Source organism: Canis aureus, chromosome 4 (assembly GCF_053574225.1).
Source record: "Canis aureus isolate CA01 chromosome 4, VMU_Caureus_v.1.0, whole genome shotgun sequence".
Taxonomy (NCBI): domain Eukaryota; kingdom Metazoa; phylum Chordata; class Mammalia; order Carnivora; family Canidae; genus Canis; species Canis aureus.
In genome coordinates this window covers 7980097-8004781 of record NC_135614.1, presented here as the reverse complement: position 1 = coordinate 8004781, position 24685 = coordinate 7980097, and the positions used below count along the sequence as shown (strand labels likewise).

Genomic DNA, 24685 nt, shown 5'->3' with positions numbered 1-24685 from the left:
TTTTAGCTCTAACATGAAAAAAGATTAAGAATTGTCACTCTCACTTTTCCAAGAAGAAAAAGCTAAACAAACTGAATATTGATGTCTCTTAGACCCATCAGACACCTGATGTCCAACGGAGAGCTGCCTCTCTGGAAGGGTCAGTAATACCTACTCATCTGGGGCAGAAGCCGCTGGATCCATAAATTGGTAGGGACACTTAAACTGTGATTCTGGCAAACTCTTATAGGCTGAGTGTGGACGAGCATGAAATTTAGAACCCCCTGGAACCACAGTCTTAGGATCCCTCCATACTTTCATACCCCAGAAAACCCAGCAGGTTCTCATGGTGAAGAGCCAAGAAAGATATCCTCATGGGCCTGGAAAGGGGAAGAAATTAACCACTGTGAAACCCAATGGCCCACTCCAAATGACAAAGGGCTTTGCTTGAGCCTTATCATGGCTAGGGGAAGGAGATTCCTCCCCCTCCAGCTTACCTCACATAAAAGAGGAAAAAACACAGTTAACAGAGTCAGGGCTTTAAGGAAATAGAGTAGGAATGCTACTACCAGCAAAGGGAGTACAGGGCATGGGGAGTAAAAAGCTACACCATTCTGGAAACACTTATGACGATCCCAGCCCTGAGACACAGGTCCAATAAGAGATGGAGATTTTACTGGAAGATGATAGAATATCCTCCTGTCCCATACCTTACCAGCATACCAACAAAGATCCAGTATAGTAACACTAGGTTACATTTAAAATGACACAAGATACAACTTGCTCTGAGGAGGAGTTTTTCAGGAAGCCAAAAATCAAGAGACACAAAAACAAGGACATTAGAAAAACTTGAAGCCTCTGGGACCTACAGTTATAGCAAACATTAAACACAATTTCTCATCTAATCAGAATAATGGAAATCTTCACACTAAAGACCTATTCACCTCATTTTCTATTACCTGATACAACATGTTCTGCTTTCAACAAAAAATTAAAAGTGTGTCTCTGAAGAGGGAAAGCAAGCACCAGAATGAGACTCAGAAATGACACGGATGTTGGAATGATCACACAGGGAATCAAAAATAACTATGATTAATATGTCTGGAGCTTAATGGAAGAGTAGATAACACACAAGAACAGATGTAATGTAAACAAGGAAATGGAAACTTTAAGAAAGGGTAAAAAGGAAACTAAAAACACTGTAACAGCAACTAGAAATCCCTTTATTGGGTTCATCAATAGACAGGACTTGGTCAAATAAAGAATCAGTGAGTTTGAAGATATGTCAACTGAAATGGAAACAAACAAACAAAAAACCAAACCAAAACCAAAATATCCAAGAACTATGGGACAATAAGGAAAGGTGTAACATATGCATAATTGCAATACCAGAGGAAGAAGAAAGAGCAGAAGATATATTTCAATAACAGCCAGGAACTTTCAAAATTAATGACAGACATGGAAACACAAACCCAGAAAAGTGAAGTCACCAAGCAAGACTGAATGCACACACACACACACGCACGCACACACACACACCCCTAGGCATGTCATATTCAGGCTTCAGAAAGCCAAAGAGAGAAAAAATTTGAAATCCAGAAGGAAAAAATACCTTATGTATAGAGGAACAAAGATAGAAATTGGAGATTTCTTGTTAGAAATTTTGCAAACATGGAGAAAGGGGAATGAACTATTTATTTATTATAAAGTGTTGATAGAAAAAGCCCTGCCAACCTGGAATTCTACAGCCTACAAGATTGTTCTCCAAAATTGAAGGAGGAAAAAGAAATAAAGACTTTGTAGATAAATCTGAGGAAATCCATTACCAGCTGGCCTTCCCTGCAAGAAATGTTAGAAGTATTTCATGCTGAAGTAAAATGATACAGGTCTGAAACTTAAGTCTATAAAAGTAAAATATTTTATTATTTGTATTTTCAATTGACAGAAAATATAACTTTTTGTTTAAAGAAATAATAGGAATAATGTGTTGGGTGATTTTAAAATATGGATAAAGAAATGAATAATTTCAACATCAGAAAGAACAGGAAGGAGAAATTGAAAATACTCTGATAAAAGTTATCTGAATTAGAAAATGAAGCAGTATAGCATCACTTGATGATGAATTCAGATTAGCTTAAAATGTACATCGTAGGCTTCCACTTCAGAGAAGAGGAAGAACACATCTTTCTCTACTTCTCCTGTTCAATACAATAGAAAATATTGGAAATGGTTTATTAAATAAACCTAAAAAGACTCTGGAAGTTGGAGAGGAAAGGGGAAACCAGCTAAAGACACCAAGATCTAGGAAAATAAATGGTAGTGTGTTCCCTGGATTTTCTTTTGACCACATATTTCACAGATTTAGAGCTATGCAAGCCAGCAACTCAGAAATGGAAAGAGGCATAAACCAAAAAAATCCACAGTAAAAATAAAAACAAAGTATGCTCTCTCTAGTCAAATGACCAGAAAAAGCACAGCCTAGCAGGACAGAAATTTTTAATAAATAACCTCTCTACTCCAGCCAAACATCACAGGAGATCTAAAATCCACACTATTAGTAGAATTAAAAGACAAGCCCAGAAAGCATATACCTAATAAAGGACTTGTATCCATAATATGCAAAGAACTCTTACACTCAACAATAAGAAAATAAACCAATTTAAAAATAGGTAAAAAAAATCTGGACACTTCAATAAAGAAGAGACACAGTCAGCAAATAAATACATGACAACACAAACATCATTTGCTTTTAGGGAAATTAAAATTGAAATGAGATGGCACTATAAATACCTACTAGAATTGCTAAAATCTAAAAAAACTGACAGCCTAAATTGTTGATGAGGTGGAGGAACAACAGGAACTCTCACTCATTGTGGTAGAAATGTAGAACAGTAGAAGGCACTTTGGAAGATACTTTGGCAGAGTATATTACAAAGCTAAACTTACTTTTACCATATAATTTAGCTATCAGGTATTTACCCAATCTAACCGAAAATTATGTCTACACAAGACCTGAAACAAATGTTCATAGTAGCTTTATTCATAATTAGCAAAAACTAGAAACAATCAAGATTTCTTTCACTAAAATGAATGGATAAACATCCATACAATGGAGTACTATTCAGTGATTAAAAAGGAATAAGCTATCAAGCCAGAGCCATGCAAAGCCACAGATAAAATCATTAATGTATATTGCTAAGTAGAAGCAGCCCATCCAAAAAGGTACATGATTGTCATTATATGGCACACTGGAAACAGGCCAAATGAAAGCAGTAACAAATAAATACATCAGTGGTTGCCAGGTTTGGGGAAGGGGAAGAAGGATTGAATAGATGAAGCACAAGGGATTTTTTAGAGCAATCAAACTATTTTGTAAGATATGATAATAGTGTATACATGACACAATACCTTTGTTAAAAGCCATAGAAATTTATAATGTGAGAAAATGCAATGAATGCAAATTTTTAAAAATCATCTAGGAGACTGGGGGACACCCAAGTGGAATGCAATGTAGCTGTTATAAATATAAGAAACAACCTCACTAAGGGAAGTAAAGAAGGTGCTTATTCAAGAAACTCTAAAAATGAGTGGAATCTGTAAGATTAAAGGCAAAAAGGAACATCACTGCACCTGAGCATTGTGCTTTAGTTGATAAGGTTGTTTCCCACGGCGCACAGGTGGACTATTATGAACCTACTCTACAAGCACACTAGAAGTGAACAGCAAGTAAATGGATGACAGATGGTAGATGCCAGGTTTCTCACTGTTGGAGCAGGAAGTAACAGTAAGCAAGGGGAATTGGCCAGAATGATCCCTGTGGTCTTGGATTCAACTTGGAGATATCAGTATGAACTCGTGTTTAGCTTAATGTAGATATAGGGGGTTACACATAGAATCCTCTCTAGATATGTGTAAATACATGAGTATACACATGTATATTTCTTTGCTCTGTCAGCTGAGAGTGCTTGGAATCAATGACTCTCAAGTATCAAGAACACACCTTACTGAGTCCAGATTTTGGTTTCTAAATACCATTCTCCAATAAAGGGAGGCAGGGTTCCCTTGGAGAAATGCCAAATTTTAGAACTAGGGCAGGAAATATGCAAGACATATCTAGAATATCTTATAGTGCCAGAAGGTATAAAGTGTTAACACACACACACACACACACACACAAAATGGGGCTATGTCAAAGGGACACAAAAGCCAGCTGAAAGAGCTCCAAAAGAAAAGCAACAAGATGAGTAAAGTAATACTGTATTATTACCTAATTTATTAAATAAATATCTATGAGTCCATACTGATATAAAAATAGGTAGATGATAGATTTACAAAACTCTCATGAAGAAAAATTAATTTTCATGGCCAAAAGACATGAACAGAAATCTCACAGAGGAAGACATAGACATGGCCAACAAGCACATGAGAAAATGCTCTGCATCACTTGCCATCAGGGAAATACAAATCAAAACCACAATGAGATACCACCTCACACCAGTGAGAATGGGGAAAATTAACAAGGCAAGAAACAACAAATGTTGGAGAGGATGTGGAGAAAGGGGAACCCTCTTGCACTGTTGATGGGAATGTGAACTGGTGCAGCCACTCTGGAAAACTGTGTGGAGGTTCCTCAAAGAGTTAAAAATAGACCTGCCTTACGACCCAGCAATTGCACTGCTGGAGATTTACCCCAAAGATACAGATGCAGTGAAACGCTGGGACACCTGCACCCCTATGTTTCTAGCAGCAATGTCCACAATAGTCAAACTGTGGAAGGAGCCTCGGCGTCCATCGAAAGATGAATGGATAAAGAAGATGTGGTCTATGTATACAATGGAATATTCCTCAGCCATTAGAAATGACAAATACCCACCATTTGCTTTGACATGGATGGAATTGGAGGGTGTTACGCTGAGTGAAATAAGTCAATTGGAGAAGGACAAACATTATATGGTCTCATTCATTTGGGGAATATAAAAAATAGTGAAAGGGAATAAAGGGGAAAGGAGAAAAAATGAGTGGGAAATATCAGAAAGGGAGACAGAACATGAGAGACTCTTAACTCTGGGAAACAAACAAGGGGTGGTGGAAGGGGAGGTGGGCGGGGGGTGGGGGTGACTGGGTGACAGGCACTGAGAGGGCCACTTGATGGGATGAGCACTGGGTGTTATGCTATATGTTGGCAAATTGAACGCCAAAAAATAATAATAATAATAAACTTATTCGCAATAAGGTAATTTATTTTCTCAAATAAATTAGTTGTTAATTAAAGCTTTTTGATGTAGTAAAAAAATTAAATAATTTTCAGAGTAAATAAATTTATTATAGTTTCCATTCCCATCAAGGAAGTAGAACATAATTTCCTACTCTTTAAGTGTGGACTACACAGTGGCACTGTACCTCTATCATCCTCCTTCCCTAAGCCTATAACTCCAGCTTATCAACAGAAAAGCATCACACAGATTCTTACAGAAAAACATCTTACAAACATACGTAATCAATACCCCTCAAAACTATTAACTTTAAAAACAAAAAACCAAAACTATCACCACCAATAGGAGCCTAAGGAAACATGGCAACTAAATGCAGTACTGGGTGGAATTGAAAAGGGACATTATAGAAAAACCAAGGAAATTTGATTTAATATGGACTTTAGCTGATAACAACAGTCAACTTTGGTTCCTTAATTGGGATAAGTGTAGTATATGAATATAAAATGTTAATAGTAGGGAAAACTGAGTATGCGGTTTGTGGGAACTCTGTACTATTTTACATCTTCTCCATGAATCTAAAATTATTCCAAAATTAGTTTATATAAAACAAACTCCCCTGGGCCCTGCATTGAGAACAGGCTGGAGGAGTGGCAGTGGAGGCAGGTAGGCCTATTAGAAGGCTACAGCCATAGCACAGGGGATGGATGGAGATGCTGGCACTAAAGTGGCAGCAGTGGGCAGTGAAAACTGAAAGATCCTGGGTATATTTTCAAAGGCTGATCTCTGAGTAAGGAGCAGAGAAAGCAATTTTAGAGTGCTTGATGAGGAAACAACCCTTTGCTGCTTGTAGCTATACCATCTCTCCCACCAAACTAAGCTCTACAAGGGCATTTCTGCCAAAGCACCTCAATTACTTGGGCAGCATACCTAATAGACACTAAATAATAATTGCAGAATCAAATTCTCCATGTCCTGTGATGAGATCCTGCGTGTCCCCTTACCTCAGTTTGGGCACAGCACCTCCCAGAACACTGATAACACCAAAGTGAATATAATTCATCTCCCCTATTTATCTTACCAAAGGAGACACTGTCTTTTAAAAATTGACCTAATTGAGGTGCCTGGTGGCACAGTAATTAAGCATCCAGCTCTTGGTTTCTTGATTTTGACTCAAGTAATCGTCTCAGGGTTGTGAGACCAAATCCCAAGTCAGCTCCATGCTGGCCGTGGAGCCTCCTTAAGATTCTCTCTCTCCCTCTTCCTCCGCCCCTTCCCTCCACTTGCATGCGAGTGTGTGTGCACACTCATGCAACCATGCACTCTCTCCCTAAGTAAATAAATAAATAAATAAATAAATCCCACCTAATTAACTTTCAGATTGACTGATATTTATATTTTCACTGTAGAACTTATTGATGAGTCCCACAACCCAGTGATCACTGAAGGCCAGTAAGATTGTTTTTAAGCCGTGAGATATTTTTAAATTTATTTGTAGACTCTTGATCAGTCCCACCACTTGAGTTGAAAGTTTAACAAGAGGTGGTTATGCTGGTCCCAAACTGTATCAGTTTTACCAGTTGGGATGGTGATTTTATTCAATTAAATATTATATAAACTGGTGCAACATAAGTACAAACAATATGAGTACCAACGGACGAGGGGTGTTTCTATCACAGCAAAGTTGAATGCTGAAGATTTGAGGAAGACATCTCTAAAAATACTGTTGTGGACTAATGGCATGAATGAGAAGAGACTTGAGAACAAAGAAAATGGGAACTGCTTTCAGACTGTTTAACAGGTAACTTTCACTTCTCCCTTGAAGTAGAATTTAAAAAATCAGAAACAGGAACAGAAAAACCCTAGAAAACACATAATGGGCATGGTTCATGGAATAAGACCAAATGGTCCTCATTCTGTAGATTCCTACTCAAAGAAAAGGCTTCCAAAGAGTGATAATAAGAGTTCATGTATAAATTTTGTGCTGTTATAAAATTACCTGATAGGCATGTTGTTATCACTTACTATTAATTTCCTGTTTAAGTTTTTCAGTTAGCCAACCAACTACCCACCAAATTTAGTTGAATTTAAAGATTCTACTGGACTGTGATCCTTCTTCCCATTCATTCCCACTCTCTCTTTCTCTCTCACCATTTCTTCCTCATGTATACTTTTAAATGATAACTGGGATGCTAGTAGGCGATCCAGATAGATTTCCTATAGAAAGTTGCAGAGGATTTGAAAGTTTTATCACAGTAGACTTCATTTCCTTAAAAACAGGACACTGTAGGGCATAAAGAACACTCCAGGCCTTATGGCTTGATGTTATTACGGGAGTTAGTCTTGTCTAGTAGAAAGTGTAAGATGGCCTTGCTGAAGATTCCAGAGTTATGAAAAAGATCAGTAAAACTGACAAGTCCCATTTCTTTTTTTGCTTACCATTATGCTGTACTTTATCTTGTTTCAAGAGTCACTTCTCAAATCTATTTCTTAAATGCTGGTCATCCCTATTGGAAGGAATATAAATCTTTTGGAAGGATTCTCTATTGAGACTCTTTCATGTATATGCTATCAACCCAGCAATTCTCATGATGGGAATCTATGTATTTTAGACACTTGTGTGTTTCCTAACACCAGGATGTTAGGTTTGATCTTTGCATGGTTGGATGCAGTAGCATCAGACATTTCTTCTTTCTTCCCTCCCTGATTCCCAGCTCCTCTAAGTCTGGTTAGGACTCAAGAAGGGGCAGAAGTCTAGGCTTCATTAACTAGAGGACACACATAGTTCTGACCACTGTCCCTGGTTCATGAATGAACACGCAACACCAAAGGAGTCAATGAGATTTGTCCCCAGGACATTGGCTGAAGTCATTAGGAAAGATGATTTCTCTTCTTTCTGGAATTCTGAGGTATAAGAAGGCTGTGAATCCAGAACTGCTAGTGACCATGGCTACACCGTGTGGATAAGCCTATCTGAGGATGAAGCCAACAGAGGAGAGAAGGGCATCGAGCATGCGGACGTGAGAAGAAATAAAAACAGAATTTCAGGGCCATCATTTAAGTGTCTGGATCATCCAATCAGTTATGTATGTGAACTAGTAAATTCCCTTTTTTCATTAAGCCAATTTTATATAGATTTCTGGAGTTCGTGAGCACAGAAGTCCCAAGTATCATAGAAGAAAATCTATAAACAAATTAAATATTTACCAGTAGGGGAATAGCTAACCAAATTATGATATGTGGTATGGAATACTATGCAGACATCAAAAAGAGGAGGCCACATTAGATGCGCAGTCATGGAAGTTCTCTGAGATATATTTTTAAGCAACAAAGGGAAGTAAAAAATGTGTAAAGAATGATCCTATTTAAATGTGTGTGTGGGACACCTGGGTGGCTCAGTGATTGAGCATCTGCCTTCAGCTCAGGTTGTGATCCCCGGGGTCCTGGGATCAAGTCCAGCATTGGGATCCCCATGGGGAGCCATCTTCTCCCTCTGCCTATGTCTCTGCCTCTCTATCTCTCCTGTGTCTCTCACGAATAAATATCTTAAAAAAAATAAATATGTTTGTGTGTGTGTGTGTGTGTGTGTGTGTAGGTATGTGTGTGTGTGTTGTAAGAATTGGTAGGAAAACAGAATGGAAGGAATGATTCTGAAATGTTTACCATGGTCATCATTAGGGAGAGGAGGCAGTTAAGAAGTGAGGAATGTGTATAAGGTAGACTTTCTTTGTATTTTTCCATTGTTTTTCTAAGTTTATTATTTTGAGTATATATTTATGCATTACTTATGCAAATTAAAATATTTATTTATTTCATTTATTCATGAGAGACACAGAGAAAGGCAGAGACACAGGCTCCCTGTGGGGAGCCCGATGTGGGACTTGATCCCAGTACCCCAGGATCATGCCCTGAGCCAAAGGCAGACACTCAACCACTGACACTGAGCCACCCAGACGTCCCAAAATTAAAATTTTTAAATGGAAACAAATCTCGTTCCCAAGGTCATTACTTTTGGTCCATGTGGCTTCTCATTCCACAAATCAGCACATCTAGAACCAATACTCTTCCCTCAGTTGTCTTTCTCTGCCCTCATCTAGTTAGTGACAGCACTAGCTGGAGTAGGGGTCTGAGAGCTCGCAGCGGGGGCTCTTCCTCCTGTAGGCCACTTCCCCAGCATCCCAGGGGCCCCTAAAGTGATCACCTCTGCCCCCCAGACCCCTCCCGGAAGTGTCCCTCTCTGTCCCACTCCTGCCACTGCAGTTCAAGCTCTCATTATGAGCTGCCTGCATGAGTGCAGTCCTCTCCTACCCAACTCCCAAGACTCCAACTACCACAAAGATATGTTTCTAAGGTGCATTTCTGATCCTGTTACTCCTCACTTAGCAACCTTCAGCCAAAGTAGGAATGAAGTACAAACCCTGATGCATGGCCTGTTCGGCACTTTGCCATCTGGCCTATGACACCTGCCACCCCACCATCCCCATCATGTGCTCATGCTTGCCAAAGGTCTTGCAGTTTCTGGAACATGCCCAAACTCTCTCTTGCTTCTGTGACTATACACATGCAGTTCCCCTGGCATAGCTCACTTTTCCCTGCTTTCTTTGCCTGACTCATTCCCTCACTCTTCAAGGCTCCAGGTAATAAGCATCACTGTTTTGGATTCTCCTGGGTGGGACTGGGTACTGTTTTTATGTGGCCTCTTGAAATTCTCTGCCATGATCATCTTCCTTCTCACACTTTACTGTCATTATCTCCTTATCTTTCTGCCTTCTTTCCAGAGTCCCTGAGTGGGGGAGGCAGTGTCACAAAGTAGAGGCTCAAAGAATCTTATGCTACCATTTTATAACTGTGAGACCTTTGGTCAATTAACTTAAATTCTGTGCCTCTGTTTCCTTATCTGTACCATGAAGAGCACCTGACCACAAAGCTGTGGTGAGGATGGAGCATGTCAATTTTGTGTAAAGCACTGACAAGGCTGCCTGACCCATGGAAAGTACCAAATAAAGATGTGCTATCATTCATAAGAATTAGTACTCTTTGGGTCTAATACAATGCCTGGCACTTAATGAGTGCTAAATAAATGAACAATTACTTCGTTGAAGAAAGTATTTTGAATAAATGCCTCTGTAACAGCATGTGTTCCTAAACAAGAGGTTTATTTTTCATTTAAAACTTTTTACCTACGTACAGAATATAAGGAAAATGCCATTTAGAAACTTCAATTTCAAGTGATTTGAAGGCTAACTGCAGTCATCTATAACATAGCCAACATCATGGATCCATTGTGATTATTCATACAGCTTTGTGTAAAAACAACCTCACTCATTAATGTTCATTTGCTAGATGGTAAGAGCTAGCAACCATGTTGAACCAATGGCCTGTAGAGTTTCATACATAACGCATTCTGGAAATGCTGACAGAATTATTCTCTGGCAGGATTTTTTCAAGTCCTGCTTCTACAACTAAACATTACTAAACATGTGAAGGCAGGATGGTTTCTAGGAACTTTTTCAAGACCAGTGGGAGAGCACAAAAGCAGTTTTGTCATCTTTGTTCTTGTCACAACCAAGTGTCTGCACCTGGAGCATACCTTCTGCGCATCCCTCCCCACCCCGCCGGGACCTAGGCACACCAGAAATGTGACAAATTAATTACAGTACTTAATTCTTGAAAGTGAAGGCTGACGGATGAGGCATAACAGAAAGAAGGAAGGGATTGAGAAAAAGAGGAAGTGAGGGAGGATGGCCTGACTTCTCAGAGGTGATGGGCCTCATGGGTGTGCATTCAGAATACCACATGGCTCAATATGGGATATGCGGAGGGTGGGGGGGGGGACCTTCTTCCTCTCTGGCCACTCCCCACGAGCCCAGGACGCCATCACGGTGAATGTCTCACTCTCCAAGCCAATGCATGGACGGTGCTAATTCTTTCCCATGGAACTCTGGCCCTGGAACTCATTATGTCCCATTTTTCACTAGGTCTGGCAGGCTGCAGAGAGTAGCCAACATCCACCCTCCAGACCTCGGGGGACTCGGGAGTTTAGGGAAGTAGAGAATGCATGCAGCAGGGCCCTCTAGAAGCCGCCTATTTCACGCTGTGGCCTCCAGGTGCTGTGACCTCACTCTGTAGATCATCCCCCTAACCAGGTCTCCCCTTCCTTTCTATGCCTGAAGGATTAGGGGCCACTGACTTATAATAACAATGAGTCTTAGATTCATGTAGCTCCTTTCTTACAGGGGAACTGGATTTTCTTTCTGTGTCTCTTCATTAGTCTTGCAGCCCTCCTGTGGGGTGGGCAGCCCAGGTAACAGTGACTCTCAGTTTAGCAGAATGGGAGCCAGGCTGGGGAAAGGGGTGTAGAGATGTCTGCACTGACATCTCCCAGAGGGGAGGACACATCATAAGTGAGACTTTGATGAGTGCACTGAACAAATATAATTTTATACTGTGCAATGAATAACCCTAAGAAGCACTAGAACCAGTAAGAACAATATAAGGGGTTTCTAGGAAACATATTAATAGAGACTGTTTTTTTAAAAGATATATTTAAATAACGACAAAGGACAGGAGGCATCAGCTAGGATTTGTAGGCAGGATATTTACAGGAAACATTAACTGTGAGCCCCTTCATTGCCTCCACTATCTTATGTCACTAATTTCTGTTGGCTTTTCTTTTCCAGGAAGATCTCAAATGCTGTCTCTTTAACTACATATTATTATTTTGTTTCTCATTCCAGAAAATGCATGGTTTCCAGTTCTTTCAAGATCAAGAAGGAGCAGGCATCAGAAAGAGTTAGGGATGTATCAGGACTGACTCACTAGATCATATGCTGATTTGTCTAGCTTCTGTTCTTATCCCCAGTCTTAAAGCAAACTATTCAAATTACGTGTGTGAATGCTCCCACAATTAGAGAAAACAAGGATGTGGCCATGATAGCTGTGCCTATAATTATTAGTTGTTTTTTTTTTAGATATATTTATTTATTCATGACAGACACACAGAGAGAGGCAGAGACATAGGCAGAGGGAGAAGCAGGCTCCATGCAGGGAGCCTGATGTGGGACTCGATCCCAGGACTCCGGGATCATGACCTGAGCCAAAGGCAGATGCTCAATAACTGAGCTACCCAGGCTCAGTTTTAGGCGCCCCTGAAATTACTAGTGTTTGAACTGGTACTTCAAAAAAGATTGTGTTAAGTAAAAGTCAAATGCCAGCAGTGACTAAGTTTGTAAGGGTTTAGTTTCAGACTGTGTCCCTTCAGGTCCCTCCTCACCCCCCACTCCTGCCATCACACACAGGATAGTACCAGGTATCAGCGGGGAAAGGCCCCCAAGCTCCAGGAAATGAGAATCACTCCTCCTGCTGCACATGTACAATCACTTAGAAGCCACGCCCTCACCACTCTTACAGCCAGACCCTCCCTCCTTTCTGTCACGCTTCTGCTCACCTGGGGCCTCTCACTTTGCAGGACGACAGTTAAGTGGAGTCCAGTGTAGAAAAGCAACCACACTCCTTCCCATACTAAACAGTGTGTAGCTTCTGTTTCTCTACTTACAGTGGCTCTGCAAATACTGCCTCGGATTTGGAAAGCACATCTTACTTGAAGACTTCTTTTATAGTTGTATTAATTATTCCTCTCAACACCCAGGTGAGACTGCCACCCTCATTTTTGATTTTACCAGAAACTGAGGTTCAGAGATGGATATAAATATCACCATGTCAAAATATAAATAATGCCAGAGTCAGGAACTTGATATATCCAAACACATTTTGCGCCTGATAATAAGATCTTACTCCTGCAAGTGGTAAAATTATTTATAATAACTTCATAAATGCTTAAAGATTATAGGATATAGTTTTACATTTATTATGTGAGATAAAGGGAATTCATACATAATGAAGGAAAATAGAATTTGAAGCCTGTTATTTGAACCATCAGAGAACTAGGATAAATTTATCAAGACCAAACAGAACTCAAAGAGAGAAGAAATGTTTCTGGGAAAAGGAGCTAAGGTTCTGGAATATGATGTAGGCAGCAGAAGTGATAGCACAGAGCAAGTGACAAATGACACAAGGAGGGACTCAGGCAACTGAAAAATCAGTGTTCAGCCAGAGTTATCAGAGGAAATGCACCTGCCTGATAGGGTGATGATAATTATTCATGGGGCATCTTTAGGACAATATCAGAGTTTTGAGCTTTTGTTACCTAAAACAAGCAGAGAAAAAGGTAGAAGGAAAGGATAAGTAATAAAGAGAAAAATTAACAGAATTGATTAAAAAAAGAGATAAAAAAAAGAAGTTCAGGGGAAAAGGTCTTAGAATTTAAAAATTATTAACAAAAGCGGGGAGGGATTGGTTAAGTCAAGCTCAGGGTAGGAATGCACATCTGCCATATGAAACTGAGTGCATGAGGAAGCCAGATGTGAAGTGAGCTGTGTGTCAGTTTATTTACCAAGAGTTGTTCCAAATTCTTTTTCACTTCTGTTTACTAACCTTGGCTTTGTTAGGTGCTCAGAATACACTCAGGCAAGTATCCAGAGGATTTTATCCCTCCCCACCCCTGCCCCCGCTGTGTTAGACATTGGATTCCACCTCCATATATTTGCCTGAATTGTGATTAGGATTTCTTATTGCTCATGTATCAATTACAACATATGAAATCTTGACCTGACACAAGTCAAGATAATGAAAATACTCCAAGGGACCTGGCTCTCGAGCACCGGGTCACAAGTTTACCTCAAATGCTAGCTAATTAAAAAAAAAAAAAAAAAAATCAGTCTGGTCACTAATCTTTTATTCAAAGCAATTTGAGGTCTAGGGAAATTCTATAATGAGATTGTTAACAGAGACAAAGATCATAAAATTTCAAAATTTCAAGCAACACTAATGGCTAACTCATTTTAATTAGTGATTTTTGGCAAATGACATGGCATATTTGTATTCCATGGGGAAATGTTCCTGAAATGGAGGCAGGAGTGTGACATGCATATGTAATTCAATTTAATTTTGTTCCATAACTTTTTTTAAAAAAGGAAAGTATTTATAATTAGTAAAACCTGTGATGAGACGTTCACCTCTTAAATTTTAAAAAGAAGAAAACAGAGAATTAACTTGCCTTGCTAAATAAAATGGACACCATGAAGAAATCCAATAAGAAACTCTCTGAAATGTCTTTGTAGTCAAAATGGAAAAAGATCACAGTGAAGCCCAAGTGAATAAACTGGTGAGCCGGGTTGCAGAAAGAGGTCCGCAACAGCTTCATGCCAGCAACGACCATCAGGAGAATGTCCCAGCTGTTGAAGAGGAGAGAAAGGAGTTGGTCAAGGGCAGCCTGCCAACTATCAGGTGAGTCACAACAGCTAGTTTCCTGCTCCTTTACTGTGCGGGGTGCACTTTCCAGGCATGAAAAGCCCAGAGGGCAGCAGAGTGTGGGGGAGGGAAGAGGGGGAGGGGCTCTGTCATTATTTGTCAGAAGAGCAAAGGGAGTCTCAGGGTTTGGGTCCCTTGTCTGAGGTCTGGGGCAGAGCAAGGATTGAAACTCAATCCCAGGGGAACCTCGAGCGCAGACCCTTTGCCCCGAGAAGCAGCTCCTTTCTGCCACATGATTTCCACAGTTCTTTGTCCTTTAGCAAGGACACGGGGCTCCCTTGGAGCATATCTGAAGGACTCCGGCAGACAGAGCATGATGTCCCTCTGAGAGTCTGCTCATATATGCTTTTTTATTATAAAAGAATCTTACTGATGCGGTGATGTCATAATAGTTAATATTAAATTCTGAAAAGAAGAAAAAAAAAACCCCAGTATCTTAATAAAGCCATTTTTGCCTTTACAATGAACAGTAATTTAATTTCCAGTATTTTTCAGTGTATTTATCACACCAGTGAACATAAGCTCTCTGGACTCCCTTTTTCTTCTGCTGAAAATGATACCGTCAACATTCTTCCCCCATGGCACTGGTCTTTTTAGTTAAGGAATTCACCAAAGTAGTCCAGCAAAGAGACACCAAGACTTTGCTTTGAGGCCTGGACTCCTGGATGCTCTTGTCTAGGGACTCAGGTTATTAGCCTATATGTGTTATATGTACAAGTCCAACAGACACCAAGGTCAATGTTAATGATAACAGCTCAGAAGAGTCTGAGATGGCAAGCGACTACTTCCTTTCTGAAGGAAGGCTTTGCACATTTTAGGCAGATTCCTACCCCCCACCCCCACCCCTTATAAAAATTTAGTAACTCGAAAGACAGAGATGGAAACACTTTCCAGAGAATGGTGACATTTAAGAGATTTTCTTTTTCTGGTTAAATACCGAAAACTGGAGCTATGCCTTAATTTCCTTAAGCCTAGAGGGATCCTAGTTTCTGGACCTTTATCAGTATTATCATCTTGTCCCAGGATAAGGACTTTCAAAACATGTTTTTAAAGCATGTCATTTTTGTTGTCAAAAAGATCTACTTTAAAAAAAAATCTACTTTTGGCAATTCCATTTGCCTCCATGTGAGATTTCATATGCCTTTAGACCTAGGGCTGCAATTGTTTTCACTCTGTCCCAGGATGTGCCCAATAAGGTTTGCTCAAGGCTCTTCTGAGAAAAATAAGCCCTTGACTACATGCAGATTTGGGCTGAGTGGGAATGTTTTCATGTAACTTCAACAAAAAAAACTTCAGGGTTCCTGCAGCAAGGTTGAGCACTGCTCCTTAACTTGTCTTTCTTTTCCAGTAGAAAACTAATACCCTTGACAAAAATACCATGTAAAAATATGACTTTGGGTGCTGTTGCCTTTGACAAGAATCCCTGTGGAAGGGGCGCCTGGATGGCTCAGTCCATTAAGTGTCTGTCTGCCTTCAGCTCAGATTGTGATCTCAGGGTCCTGGGATTGAGCCCCTGCCAGCTCCCTGCTCCCTGGGAAGTCTGCTTCTCCCTCTCTCTGCCCCCACCCTCCGTTGGTGTGCTCTCTCACTTTCTCTCTCTCTCAAATAAATAAAATCTTAAAAAAAAAAAAAAAAAAGAATCCCAATGGGATACCAAAGCCCAATGACAAGGCATCTCAAGATAAGGAGTATTTGGGTTTTCAGGGGAGACTGGTGATTTTTCTGAGTTATTTAGGCTAAATCTAGATGAGGGTCAATTCTAACTTTCTTGTAACTATAGTTCAAATGAAGAGCATTAATTTTATGTTTACTAATGATGACTGGTTAAGACTATGGAAGATCTTAAGGATGATGTTTATAGTTTGTAGAATTATACAAAAATATTTGTAACATTGCAATAGTAGTGGTTACAGTTAAAACCATTCGCAGAGGATTGTAGACTCAGCTGAAGGTTTAATAAAGGCTTATGTAGCAATCAGTGAACATGGCCTGGGACAGCTGCAAAGCATCCATTTCTATCAGGCTGAGATATATAAATACCTAACAGGATATCACAATTCACTTACTGATCCATTTATCAGCTCCCACTCACTCATCCATCCATCCAGCCTTCTACCATTTACTAGGGGGTTGGTCTTGAATAAGAAACAGTGCTTGTTATTGAAGACTCACTACCTGACTATCTGGTACAGGGGTTTTCAATGCAGCCAGCGGGGTGGTGGGGGTAAGGGGGTGTGGCTTCTATAATTGGGAATAGGTTTCCAGGTGATACTGACTTACAGCCTCCTGCTGTCCTGCTTGGGAACAACTGGTCTAATGGGGTACTTGAAATTATTTTCTAAGTGGTCAGATGCATGCCTCAAGAATACAAAGGAATTATCAGTTTGTGGCTCTGAGAAGAGTAATTCTGGTATCATCTGGGATTTGAGAATATTTGGAGGTACCTAGCTAAGGTGCAACTTTCTAACTTAAGTGTCTGGAAAAAAATTACAGGGGATAGAGGGTATTATTACTCCAAATTGGACTCTCTGCAAACTGTTTGAGTCTGCCTGATTCCCAACCCTTGCATCTGTCCTCTGCCAACAGCCAGAACTGCTGGATCTCAACATGAAGGCTTAGCTTGAGGTCCCAGTCCTAATGTTGGAAATTGACGGCTTTAAACCCTTCGGCTCATTACCCTGGGTGTTGCAGTGGTATCTTTTTTTGTCACTTTGGTTCTGATTGTGAGCCCTCATTTTAGAAACCGAGGCTTGGCCTTGTTCCGGGAGGTCACTGGAATCAGCCAGCATTGTGTCATATTGGAGACACCTGCCACTAGGAAAACACTGTTCTGGATGCGGAGGCATCTCCTGGATTGGGTCCCACCCAAACTGTGCAAGAAAGCTGCATTCCCATTGTCTGTGTTCTTTATCCAGTGAGACTGATTTTCATCCCTGGATCTGAAGTCTGGATTTTATTATTTTATTTTTATTTATTTATTCATGAGAGACACAGAGAGAGAGAGGCAGAGACATAGGCAGAGAAAGAAGCAGGCTCCCTGCAGGGAACCTGATGTGGGTCCCAGGACCCTGGGATCACACCCTGAGCCAAAGGCAGATGCTCAACCATTGAGCCACCCAGGTGCCCCTGAAATCTAGGGTTTTAAATACCAAAAGGCATGACTTGCCCTGACCTATCTAAAATGGGTCTGAACCAGAAGGAAGGCAGAGTCTGATAAAGACAGGAAGGTTACACAATCATTTCATTTATTGTCTGCTCTGTGTGACTATGAATCTACTCAGTCCAACAGAGTATTCAAATGCCTTTTATCTCAGCTTGCTCAATCTTTGGCAAATATTAATTAATTTGTCCTCATCAGACCCTGAAAGGAAGAGTAGGTTTGAATTAGTATGCTTGGGATTATGCACGAGAGGTGACTTGGGCACATAATGTTTAAGCAACGTGACTTAATAACGCAAATCCAAGAAAGAATCTCTTTTGTACTCTCCTACTCAAATTTATTTGACCAGAAACTTCAATGTTTTGTCGGAACAACAAATCCATAAATTATCAAGTAGGATTTCCATTTGCAAATCCAGAGTTCATTTTAATACATGAAAGCAGTAATTCAACTGCACACTGTTAATGCTTTGCAAAAACATGGGGGCATCTTGATGGCATGACATCTCTGTGTTCCATTTTTTTTAATTGTGAGGCTTCTCCCGATAAATGCAGGGAAAACAGTGACAGTGATTAATCTCCCCCTCCTTCAAGCACAAAATGATAGAGTATTTGCTAAATGAAATGACACGAAGCAGTTCATAAAGCTCTGAGCATGATAGTAAGAACTCCAGGAACCCTGAGAACCACATTGTGCTTCCGTCATCCTATTAAGGCTCACTGACTAAGCTTTTGCAGGAGGATTTTCAAACTGACTTATTTATTCACAACATCACTTCAAGCAGATCTAACTTTATTTTCAGCCTGGTCACTCTACAATAACCATCAAGCTCTAGCGAGTTTGAGTAAAAGACCAACAGGGCTAACTTGTACGCTGCCAGTAAATTAATAGATGCACGCTGGCCTCTGCTATACCCTGTTTAGAGAAAATTCACTGGATTTTGAGATCATTGTAACAAAACCATTATGAAAATAAACCATTATCCACTTACTGGGTACCGAGTCTCCGGTAATTGCTTATTGAAAACGCATCAATAGTGAGGGCATTCAAAATTATTGCTGGGTACAAGATATATTTTTCAAAACACTGAAGCCAAACATAGAGTCTTTCAAACCACATTAAATGGGCGACATCTGAAAGAAACACAAAAACCACTTAGGACAGTCACTGATCAAGTTATTTTTCTTTAAGTATATGTAATAAGAAGTAATACCCCCTCTTTAATTCAAAAGCTGCTGATTCAGAACTCCAGATGCTAGATATACCATTTTCTTTGTAGGCAGCAACTCTTAGCTCTGTTTCTACATAGATCATAAATAATAATATATAGATTACTATCTAGGCCAGTATCCCTACATTTCAAGTCAAGTGATTTTTCCATATATAATTATTACTGGGGCCAATGAAATAAGCTGTCATCTAATTTCAAGGCATCTCAGAGTAAGGAAGGGTGGACAGTGAACATGAAGAACTGAAAAACAATCAATGGGCCCATCGCTTCTTAAGCTGGGGATACTTCCAAGGCTGGGCTTTCTTCTCCCTTTTTTTAGTCTTCAAATCTACAATCAGATCATTTGCAATATATACAAATAAGAGAAAGCTAATCCCCAAGCCCCATTACTATGAATGTGTGACATCCTTGCAAACCCTCGTGACGCCTATTCCCTATAAGGAATGAAGCCTATTCCCACAAGGGCTAAGGTTTTGGGTCAGACCAATCTGGGTTTGCATTCAGATTCTACTAACCACTGGTGTGTGCCAATAAACTGTTAACTTGATCTTCCTGAGCCTGTTTTGTGTGCCCCACCCATCCTCTGAGTCTGCTACTGGTGAATTGACTGCCCCTCTTTCCATCCACTTCTGACAGGGGAGAAATCTGCTCTCCCCCAGGATGGGGTAGTGTGGAACGCACACTTGCAGTGTCTGCTGCCCATTTCTGACTACTTTTCTCTGTGAGGATGGGGTGGTTGGTCCAATGGGCCAGAGCACAAACTTCCTTAGGCCATAGTGTCAGCGGGAGAGGTAAACACTGTGTCTCTGTGTCAGGGTGGAGCTCTCCTCTGCTTCTGGCTTCTGTGAGAAGAGCACACCCCATTCAGCCCAGAACTCGAGGGTGGGCCTATCTCATTCCCGGCTGAATCTCTCTGCTGGGAACTGTGAGGCTGAGGGGGACCCCAGTCCACCACAAAGAGCCAGGAAAATGATTCAGATATGCTGGGATGCAATTTCCTCTGCTGCAAGTCTCTGAGGCCAAGTCTCCAAAGGGAAAAGTCGACTCCATCAAAGTTCTGGAACCACGTTCCTCCACAATTTATAATATAAAACTTACACCCCCAATAATCTATAGTAAAAGATAAGAAAGCCATGTAGTTTTTATATTATTTGGATTGCACAAGAATTAACTCATGAAAGACAAACAGTTCACATTCACCATGTAGAGTGACACAGCAGTGAGGTAAAATGGGCTGGCCCCTCCAGGTGTCTTAACCAGTTTTAGGAGACAAATTACCTGCTTCCAACATTTTCCACTGGGACTTTATGTAAAGGATCTCAGGAAGTAACACAAACACACATGTACCATACACATAAAATTGGAAACTGATATTTTAATTTCTTGTTTATGTGGCTTACATATCTGTGCAAGAATGTATTATCATTACAACTCAAAAACACCAAAGCTATCTTCACTTGATAAAAATAGGAAGAGGGATCATCATTCAGAAATCTTAAAAGGAATTAATTTGAATAAGACAGGAATGGTGAAGACAGAGCAGGAATACTTCATGACATGGGAAATAATAAGAAAACATCCCAGTGATTAATTTAATAAATAGAAAAGAGAGGCAATGAGAAATTATCAAGACAAAAATAAAAAGAAATTTTAGTGGTAAATGAAACAGGAAGAAAGACTGGGTATTTACTCAAAGAAAATTTAAATACTAATTCAAAAAGATATATGCACCCCTGTATTTATGGTAGCTTTATTTACAATAGCCAAACTATGGAAGCAGCCCAAGTATCCATCGACTGATGAATAGATAAAGAGGAGGTGGTATGCGTGTGTGCATATGTTTATATACATATAAATTTTATATATAAAATATATAACAGAATATTACTCTGCCATAAAAAAGAATGAAATCCTGCCATCTGCAACAACATGGGTCCATCTAGAGGGTATAATGCTAAGTGGAATATATCAGTCACAGAAAGACAAATATATTATTTCATTCATCTGCAGAATTTAAGAAACAAAATAAACAAAAAAAAGAGATAAACAAAAAACCAAACTCTTAAATACAGAGAAGAAACTGGTGGTCACCAGAGGGGAGATGGATGGGGGGATGGGTGAAATAGGTGAAGGGGATTAAGAGGACACTTGTCATGATGAGCACTGGGTAATGTATACAATTGCTGAATTGTGATATTGTACACCCGAGACTCATATAACACTGTACATTAACTATACTTCAATTTAAAAAGTGTGTGTATATATATACGACACACAAACACACATATATACACACAGTGGAATATTACTTGCCCATAAAAAGAGACTTTGCCATTTGTGACAACACAGATGAACATAGAGGGTATTATACTAAGTGAAACAAGTTAGAGAAAGACAAATACCATATGATATCACTTAAATGTGGAATCTAAAAACCAAAACAAATGAATAAACAAATGAAAAAAACAGAAACAGACCCTTAAATATAGAGAAAAACTAGATTGCTGGGAGGCGTGGGAGAGGGGTTGGGCAAAATAGAAGGGGATTAAGGAATACCAACTTTCAGCTATAAAATAAGTCACAGAGATGAAAAGTACAGCATAAGGAATATTGTCAGAAATACTGTAACAATTTTATATGGTGACAGATGGTGACTACACTTAGGGGACTGAGCACTTCATAATATATGGAATTGTCTATGTTATACACCCACAACTAATACAACATTGTATGTCAACTATACTTCAGTAAATAAGAAACAGCAAGGATGTTGGGTAGGAATTTAACTTTGGGTATTCTTAATGGTCAGTGTGTGGTGTTCTCTGGTGTTGATTTGGAAATGGGTTATTTCATAAGGAAATAAAGTTTTTTACTTGTAATTAATAAAATCTAGGTGTATTATACTTTTTACATATAGACAAAAAGGTTTTCATCTTTTGCAAAAGTATATGAAAATTAAGAAACACAAATCTTTATGATCTATCCCCCATTTCTTCCAGGTAAATGATGTTAACTCCTACTCCTAGAGAAAATTGAGGCTATAGGGCATGAATTGCCTCATCTTCCCACCTTTCAACTACCAGTTTATTTGTATTCACATCCGCCTTCTCGGTCCTCCTGAAGCCAAGCTGACATCTGGTTCAGGAGTCTCACTCCCTAGAGTAGCTCTCTCCTACTGGCAAAGAGCAAGATCCCAGTCTTTGCCAAACTGAAAACTTGCTTTCCACTCTGCACATTCCTTCTTGTGCTCACTCTGCCCTTTTTGCACAGCTTCTTGAAAAGAGTATCAATGCCTGACAATCCCAGGCTCTTGACTCCTACTTGCTGCTACAACTTCTGCCCCTACTCCTGCAAACGTTGGGAAACAACCACCTGCGTTGGGCACAACCACCTGTGACCTCCTAAATGACAAATTACTAGTCCTTCTCGGTCTAGCTTACTGGACCTTTCTAGGTACATCATTGGTCCTTCCTTCTTTTTAAAACTCTCTGTCCTAGGGGTGCCTGGGTGGCTCAGACAGTTAAGTGTTTGACTCTTGGTTTTGGCTCAGGTCATTGATCTCAGATCAATCAGGCTCCTTGCTGAGCAGGAAGCTTGATTAAGGTTCTCTATCTCCCTCCCCCTCCACCCCTCCCTCGCTGTGCACACACACTCTCTCTCCCTAAAAATATAATATGATTTAGTGCCTGCCTTTGGCCTAGGGCGCCATCCTGGAGTCCCGGGATCGAGTCCTGCGTTAGGCTCCCAGCATGGAGCCTGCTTCTCCCTCTGCCTGTGTCTCTGCCTCTCTCTGTCTGTCTATCATGAATAAAATAAATCTTAAAAAATAATAATAATAAAATAAAACCCACTGTCCTTAGCTTCCTCATGCCACCCACTCCTGCTCCCACTTTAACCTTCCACCCTACTCTTTCCATTTTCTCTGCAAGATCTTCTTCCCTTACTTGGTCATTTGCTTTCATTGGACCTCTTTATTATTTTTCTCATTTTCTTGATCTCGTGCCATCAATACCCTTAACATTAAAGATTACTTCCAGGCTGTAACTCAGATGACACTCAGATCTGTAACTCAACCTTCCATCTGTCTCCTGGCCTCTAAATCTCAATATTCAACTGAATAGCTTCATCTGATGTCCCTAAGGAATCCTCAAATATGTGTCAAAAACTGAATTTGTCGATTTTCACACACCTACTGTTCCTCATACATTCTTCATCTTATTTAATGACACTTACATTCATGTTAGTCATGCATACCTTGGAGTCATCCTAAGCCAGTTCTTCTGAATCACAGCTGCATGTTGGAATTACCTGGGGACAAGGCTAAAAGATACTGTCCAAGATCTGCGATTCTCAAAATTTGAAATGCAAATAATTCACTTGCTAAAACTCAGAATCAGTTTCAATGGGTCTGGAGCAGAGCCAGACTTTCTGCAAGTGCTACTTCATCACTCCCTGGAGTCATGACGATCAGTTTTGCACTTGTATCCTATACTTAACTGGTTACCTGAATTAGCCACACTGGATTTTTGAAAACCTTTTCATGCTTTTCCATCTACAGAAACCTGCACAAATCATACAAGTAGAGCTGTGTTTCTAGCACCTTGATGGAGAAATGATCTTGAAGCCCCCCTGGCCTGCTTATAGTCACTGCTCCATGAGATAACCACTTCCCCAACCCCAAACACCACTGTTTACTTTGCTTACTATTCTCTTGTATCTTTAGCTTAACAATTTTTCATGAGATTCAGCCACATTTTTTGTGTGTGATTGTCATCTATTCATTCACACTGTTACGTAATAATCTGTGTGTATTCACAGATTCACTGTGCACAGTGAGCACCAGGCTACTGTTCACAGGCATTCGTTTTGTTTTCAGTTTATAGCTATTAATGTACAGTGCTGCCACAAAAACTCCTTTACATGCCTCCTGATAAACATGTGTACATTTCTGCAGGGTGCACATCTACATATAGAATTGTGAGGGTCATTGAGCATGTGTATAGGAAGGTCTAGAAAATTTTCCAAAGTTATGTAGCCAATTTATACTCCCACAAACAGTGCAAAGAGTTCCTTCTGTTTGTTCACATCCCTGCCAAAACATTTTTTTCTCCTTCACTTTAACTACACTGTGGGTGTAGAGTGGTATCATGTTATGGTTTTATTTTGCATTTCCCTGATGACTAATGTGGTTAAGTACCTTTTCATATGTTTACTGGCCATTTGGATAGACACTTTTCTGAGGTGGCTCTTCATGTATATTGCCTGGTTCTTTTTCCTATTGGATATGCCTTTTATTTATTGATTTTTGGGATTATATGACTTTACTGATTTTTAGGAGTTCTTTGTATGCTTCAGGTATGAGTCTTCTCCCATTGTATGCATCAGAAAGCTCTTCTCCCATTGTATGGGTTGTACCTTTTGTAGAAATTAAATACTTTATTTTAATATGCTCCAATTTCTTTTTTTTTTTTCCTTTTGGAGTCTTTTGTACTCTGTTTAAAAGACAAAGATCCTGACCACATTCTATGTTTTCCTCTTAGACTTTATTGTTTTATCTTTTATGTTTAGATCTGCAAGCTACCTAGAAGTGATTATTGTTATAGTGTAAGATAGGGATTGAGAACAACATTCTTCCCCTGTGGATACCTAATTGTCACTTCTAATGAAAATAATTTCTATTTCCTCCTGCACAGCAGTGAACTACACTGTTGTGTATGCCTTTCTATGGGCTAGGTG

General features: G+C 39.9%; 1 protein-coding gene across 2 annotated transcripts in view; it reads right to left on the bottom strand.

Moving 5' to 3' along the window:
• The window catches only part of PCNX2 (pecanex 2), a 288682-nt gene that overhangs the window by 101133 nt on the left and 162864 nt on the right, over nt 1-24685 (bottom strand). For both annotated transcript variants that reach the window (XM_077894480.1, XM_077894481.1), the window contains 2 exons: nt 18710-18851; nt 14305-14482 (listed from right to left, as the gene is read on the bottom strand). In XM_077894480.1, coding sequence (XP_077750606.1) covers nt 14305-14482; nt 18710-18851 — 320 coding nt within the window. The remainder of the gene's footprint in view (nt 1-14304; nt 14483-18709; nt 18852-24685) is intronic.